This window comes from Neofelis nebulosa, chromosome 3 (assembly GCF_028018385.1).
Source record: "Neofelis nebulosa isolate mNeoNeb1 chromosome 3, mNeoNeb1.pri, whole genome shotgun sequence".
Lineage (NCBI taxonomy): Eukaryota > Metazoa > Chordata > Mammalia > Carnivora > Felidae > Neofelis > Neofelis nebulosa.
Genome location: NC_080784.1, coordinates 77,718,489 through 77,725,035, shown reverse-complemented (window position 1 = coordinate 77,725,035; position 6,547 = coordinate 77,718,489). Strand labels below are relative to the sequence as shown.

The following is a 6,547-nucleotide window of genomic DNA, read 5'->3' as shown; positions in this document are numbered from 1 at the left end:
CAAGATCATGACTTGAGCTGAAATCTAGAGTCAGCTGCTTAACCAACTGAGCCACCCAGGTGCCCCTATGCAATTTTTTTTTAAGTAGGCTGTACGCCCACTGTAGGGCTTGGACTCAAGACCCCAAGATCTTGATCTTGCAAGATCTATTGACTGAGACAGTCAGGAACTCTGATACAATTCTTATTGATGTGTTGTAAATGTATTGCTAATGAATGGCTGTTGGAAATAAATTCCCTTTTTGGGAAAGAAGGTGAGGGCAATGAGAAAAAAAGGAAAAAATTTTCTTGAGTATTGACTTTCTTGAGGTATGTATTTAATTTTCACAAAACCCTTATAAGTAAGGCAGACAGAAACTAGTAGTTCCTAAATATCCATTCTTCCCTTCTTGAAAAGTAATAAAATTTTTGGTGGGCACATGGCTGTACAGCTAATATTTATAGTTCCTAGCCTCTCTTGCAGCTATGAACAACAAAGTGATATGAGAAGAATGGAGGTGTAGAGCTTGTGGATGGTATTCTGCAAGGTAACAAATGTGTCCTCCTCCTTGCTTTTCTCTCTCCTTACTTGAGTAAATGTTGATTTTTTGACTGGGACCACATGAACGAGAGTAGCACATTATGGCTGGTATAGCAATAAGACTGATGAGAGAGCATTGAAATCTAAGTCCCCAACACTGTGGAGCCTATGCATCAGCCCTGGACTGTATACACTGAGACATTCTCATAAGTAAGAAATCATTTCTACTAGTGGTGCCTGGGTGGCTCAGTCGGTTAAGCACCCAGCTCTTCGTTTCGGCTCAGCTCATGATCTCCCAGGTACATGAGTTCTAGCCTTGCATCAGGCTCTGCACTGACAGTGTGGAGCCTGCTTGAAATTCTCTCTCTCTGCCTCTCTCTCAGCCCCAACCCTGCTCACATGCTCACTCTCTCTCTCTCTCAAAATAAATAGACTTAAAAAATTAATTTCTACCTTGTTTATGCCACTATTATTTAAGTCTTTGTTATGGTTTCTGAACCAGAGTTGCTTAACTCCCTGTGCGATCTATGTGAGTGGAGCTCCCTGGAGTTGTGCAACATGGTGGCATTGAATTGAACTTCCAACTAATAGAATAAGGACACAAATTCAGAAAGATTAAAAACTTTTCTGAAGTCAAACTACTACATGATAAGGTGAAAATGAACCCAGGTCTGTATGATACCAAATAGTGACAATAATAGATACCAGCCCTCGATTTTCACTTTGTGAAATGTTGTTGACCAGAAGGAAAGCTCTATCACTTGTATTCTTACAGTGGTTTCAATTCCCACTCAAAGTAGCAACAATAATTGTGTGGGTATCAAAAAAAGAAGTGGGGGTCTTCTGGATGTGTGCTCTTCTTAGTACTAACAATGGTAATAGGGAATCTAGTTTGTACCACGGTATTTTTATAATGACATTAATATCACTGTGTACAGGTGTAATCTCAGCTTTCCTACTCACCTCTCTTGCTCTGCTTCCTGGAACAAGTTCCTTCCTTATATCTGCCATCCACAACAAACCATATAAACCATGTGAGCAGGGCATATGACCCCAACAAGAACACACCTGAAATTTAACAAGATTACAGATAGAGAGGTATTGCAAGAGTGTGTGACTGGGCAGCTGATATTTATATTGAAGAAAAAGAGAAAAGGAGAGTTAATAGTTACTGAATGTCTCCCACATGCTAAGCCCTGTGGTAGGCTTCTAATACATATTGTGTCACTTCAACTTTGCTATAACCCAGGGAGGTAGGTATTGTTTCCATCTAGCTGTGACAAAACAAAGACAGTATAAAGGCATATGCTGGCTGGCTGACAGAGCAGTGATTTGAAGCCAGGTCTGAGTAAAAAATCCATGTTCTTTCCACTACACCTCGCTGCCTTTAGATGCCTTAAAGTCCTGGGGCACCTGGCTGGCTCAGTCAGCAGAGCATGACTCTTGATCTTGGGGTTTTGAGTTTGAGCCCCACTTTGGGTGTAGACATTACTTAAAAATAATTTTTAAAAAATCTTTAAAGTCCTTTCAAAAATAATTTTCCCATTTTTAAATACATCATCCCCTTTATATAACTCTGCAGATTGTTTTGGGACTATTAAGAAATTTGCCAGGGGGGGGCACCTGGATGACTCAGTCGGTTAAGCGCCCGACTTTGGCTCAGGTCATGATCTCATGGTCTATGGGTTCAAGCCCTGCTTCAGGATCTGTGCTGACAGCTCAGAGCCTGGAACCTGCTTTGGATTCTTTGGACTCTGTGTTTCTCTCTCTCAAAAATAAACATACACACAAATATACATACATAAAAGAAATTTACCAGGCTTTAATATGTTTGGCCTGTCCAATAAAATATTTGATAAGATTCAGAAAATCCAGTGGATCCTTGGTTGTAATGTAACAAAAGGTGCCAGTTGGCAACAAGGTACGGAGCTTACGTCAGAATGCAAATCAGCATACTACTTCCTTAAGAGACAAAGTTTCACTATGGAAGGAAAAGCCAGCTGAATAGTGTGTTTAGTGACACAGTTGATTTCATTCTGTCAAAAACTCCTTATCTCATTGCCAACTGATAATATTTGTTGACTGGTAATCATTCTGATGACTGCATTTGGGGAAGCACTAGTGTAGAGTACATTTCAATAATCCCACCTACAATGCAATGAGACTTCATTATTATACACTATTTTCACTTTGTAAATAGAAAAGCAAGAAGAAAGTGATCTTTTCAAAGAAAATAGGTAATCTTCTCTAACCTAAAAATATTAACCAGGATTTATCCATTAGTTGAGTCATTCATTTATTCACTCAAGACTAGTATACAAAGAAAGATACTTAGGACAGAGTCTGCCTTCTGCTCAGAGGGGGTAGGATAGTTAAGCACCAATTTAATAAGATTATTATTATACAATGTGATTATCCTTGATTCCTCTTTTTCTTCCCACACAAAATTCATGAGCAAATTCTGTTGGTTCTTATCTTCAAAATATAACCAGAATTTTCAGTTGTATCCCTTTGCCCAGGACAACTGCATTTCACTACTCCAGAGGATGTTATTTACATGTTAATCTCCATAAATGGGGCCCTGTTTCCACCACTCTCCACACTCTGCACTTCCTTCTCAATCTCCCTAAACCAAGCCACGACCATCTCTTTTTATCTATTCTTGCTCTACTACATTGTATTGTCCACACAACAGCTAGAGTGTCCCTCCACTGCTCCAAAACCTCCAGTGGATTCTTAGCCTATTCAGAAAAACATCCATAGTCCTCACTGTAGCCTGCAAGCCCCAAATTATCTCAAGCAGGCAACAAAGTCATTTTCTTAAATGATAGGGGATAGGACTGAACTGGGGATGGGAGGAGCGTGGTGAGGGAAGGGAATGGTCAGGTACTGAAAGGCAGGGGAAAGGTAGCTGACAGGTAAAACGACTGACAGAGACCCCAAGAACCCAAGTGAGATGTGATACCATTAATTTCTGATAGTTCCAGCCTGAAATGTGCAGGCTAGAACTGTTAGATATTAGATAATCTCTATTAGATAATTTCTAATCATGCTATGAAGGTGAGGGTAAATGTAAGGTTAGTGAAAATGCATGTCAGTTTTTGGTGCAAAACAAATTCTCCCAACACTCCATGACTTAAAACAACAAATATGTATTATTTCTCATGATTCTAAAGTTTTTAAATTTATTTTGAGAGAGCGTGAGTGGGAGAGGGGCAGAGAGAGAGCATCTCAAGCAGGCTCTGCACTGTCAGTGTGAGCCTGACGCAGGGCTTGAATCCATGAACCATGAGATCGTGGCCTGAGTTATAAAACCAAGAGTCAGATGCTTAACTGACTGAGTTACCCAGGAGCCCCTATATCTTGTGATTCTAAATGTCAGCAGGTGGTTCTGTTCTAGGCCAGCTCAGTTGGGTGCAATGGTCTAGAACTGCCTTATTCAAATACCTGATAGTTGGCAGACTGGTTGTTCTGGAGAGACCTCAGCTCTATTTATTTCTCATTCCCCAGCCAGCTAGCTCAGGCTTCTAAGTGAACTCATTGTTCTAAAGAGCAGACGGCAAGATCTGTATGTGCCAGCATTTTTTCAGTCATTACTTGAGTCATAGTTGCTAATGTCCCTTGACCAAAGCAAGTCACATGATCAAACCCAGAATCAGTGAAGGAGGGACTGAATAAGGTCAATACAGGGAGGAGTGAAAAAACTGGGATGCGTACAACCACAGAAGGTAGATAGAGTACTGAACTAGGCTTAGGGTTTTCTGGGCAGGGTCAGACAGGGGTAAGCCTACAAGGAAGTATAGAGTTTGGTGAGGAAGTTTGTTGCTCAGATGAGCAATTACAAGCTGCAGCTGAGAGGAAAAGGAAATGAGATCAGGAAGTGTTTAGACACTGGGAGAAAGTGATGTTAAATGATCCTGGAACCCATTGCAGTATCTGTGGGGATCATTCACATACCAAGAAGCAATTCTCAGACACCAGTTGGATGTCCTACAGTTGAACACAATTCCGACACTGTCTACCCATAGATAGATTCAGATCTTACAGGTGAAGTGCCCAGTCCTTCAAGACTGCCGCCCCCCTTCAAATGCTAATTGCCAAGTCCAGGTTGTCACCTGTTTCTGGCTGACTATGGCTCTGAGCTCCCAAAAGCCCCCTCCTTGGGTTCAATAAATTTGCTAGAGTGGCTCACAGAACTCCAGAAAACATTTTACTTGCTTTACTAAGTTAATAAGTTAACTTTACTTACATTTAGATTACTGATTTATTATAAAAGGATACAACTCAGAACAGCCAGATGGAGGAGATGCATAGGCAAGGTATGGGGAAAGGGTGTAAAACTTCCATGCTCTCTCAAAACATACCTATCTCCCCACATCTCCATGTCTTCACAAACCTGGAAGCTCTCTGAACCCTGCCATCTTAGGTTTTTAAAGAGGCTTCATTACATAGGTATGATCAATTACTGACCATTGGTGATTGAACTCAACCTCCAGCCCATCTCCCTACAGGAAGGTCAGGGGGATGGGATGGAAAACTCCAACTTTATAATTACATGGTTGGCTTTTCTGGAAACCAGCCCCTATCCTTAGGTGCTTCCAAATGTCACTATAAACAAAATGAGAGACACCTTTACTAATCTCATCACCTAGGAAATTCCAAATGTTTTGGGAGATCTGTACCAGCAACCCAGATGAAGATGAAATATATATATTTCTTATTATACATCTCAGTATCACAGATGTATTAAAGAGAATGAAGTTCTACATGAGAAAGGACAGCTGTGTTGGTAGCAGTGGGGAGAGAGCTGGGAGGATCAAAGAGAGAATGATATTTAATTATAAGACTATAGCCCATGCCAGCCCTGCCCCAGCTGAAGGCACCTGTGAGGTGGAAAGCAGCTGGGAGCCCACACCTCTCAGAGGGTGTGGTACTTGGGTCTCTGGAGAGTCAGCCGGTGGTTGAAGCCGGTCAGGAAACTCCTGATAAGTTTCCTTTTTTTTTTTTAAGTCTTTTTTTTTTTTTTTTTTTAAGTAGGTTTCACACCCAGTGTGAAGCCCAGCACAGGGCTTGAACTCACAACCCTGAAATCAAGACCTGAGCTGAGATCAAGCGTTGGACTCTCAGCCAACCGAGCCACCCAGGCACCCCTCTTAAAGAAATCTTTCTAGGAGCAGCATGAGGAAGACAACCACCAACCCTCTCCCTGGACTGACAAAGCCACATGCCAACTACTGCTGCCACCAGGACCAAGAGAAAGGCAAAAGGAGATCCTAAAGGTGACAAGGTGAAGGTGAAGGATGAGCCACAGAGTAGATCGGCACAGTTGTCTGCTAACCCTGCTCCTCCAAAACCAGAACCCAGGCCTAAAAAGTCTGCTGTAAAGAAAGGAGAGAAGTTGCCCAAAGGGAGAAAGGGGAAAGCAGATGGTGGCAAGGATGGGAACAATGCTGCAAAGAACCTAGATGCTTCCACAGTCCAGTCACAGAAAGCAGAACACACTGGGAATACCAAGTGAAGTGTACGTTTTTGATAGCTCTGTGCTTCTAGTGCTCTGTGCTACTGTTTCAAATACTATTTTCCTTCAGTCAGGTTTTATGAAAACATAGAATTTGGTTTTTTCTTTCAAACTGATGTTGTTAGCATATAAGACACATTGTTGTTGTCTTTTGTGAAAGGTGTAAATACCACTAATACAATGTCTCAGAAGCCAGATTGAAATGGGGGATCTTCTATCCTCGTTTTTTTTTGTTTTTTGTTTTTTGGGTTTTTTTTAAAGATTATTCTTGGTTCCCGGGGGAAGATTTTCTGACATTCACACATGTCTTTGGCTTAGAAGCCTTACAGCATAGGGAAGCAAAACTTCATGTCTTCTTTCCTGATGCCATCAGCACATATGCTTGACTTCCTGAAGTAGTTATGATATGGCTTTGGAACCCCTAAAATCCTGTGTCAGGTACTCAGGCTTTTGGGTGAAAACATCAAGATGGTGTTGCTCAAAAGACCCAAGATTCCTGTTTGTAGTTTG

General features: G+C 41.4%; 1 protein-coding gene across 1 annotated transcript; it reads left to right on the top strand.

Moving 5' to 3' along the window:
* Nucleotides 1-5,707: 5,707 nt before the first annotated feature.
* On the top strand, nucleotides 5,708-6,037 carry LOC131506994 (high mobility group nucleosome-binding domain-containing protein 4-like). Its single transcript, XM_058721177.1, has one exon. The coding sequence runs from the start codon at nucleotides 5,744-5,746 to the stop codon at nucleotides 6,035-6,037; it is 294 nt and encodes a 97-aa protein (XP_058577160.1). The 5' UTR covers nucleotides 5,708-5,743.
* Nucleotides 6,038-6,547: the final 510 nt, after the last annotated feature.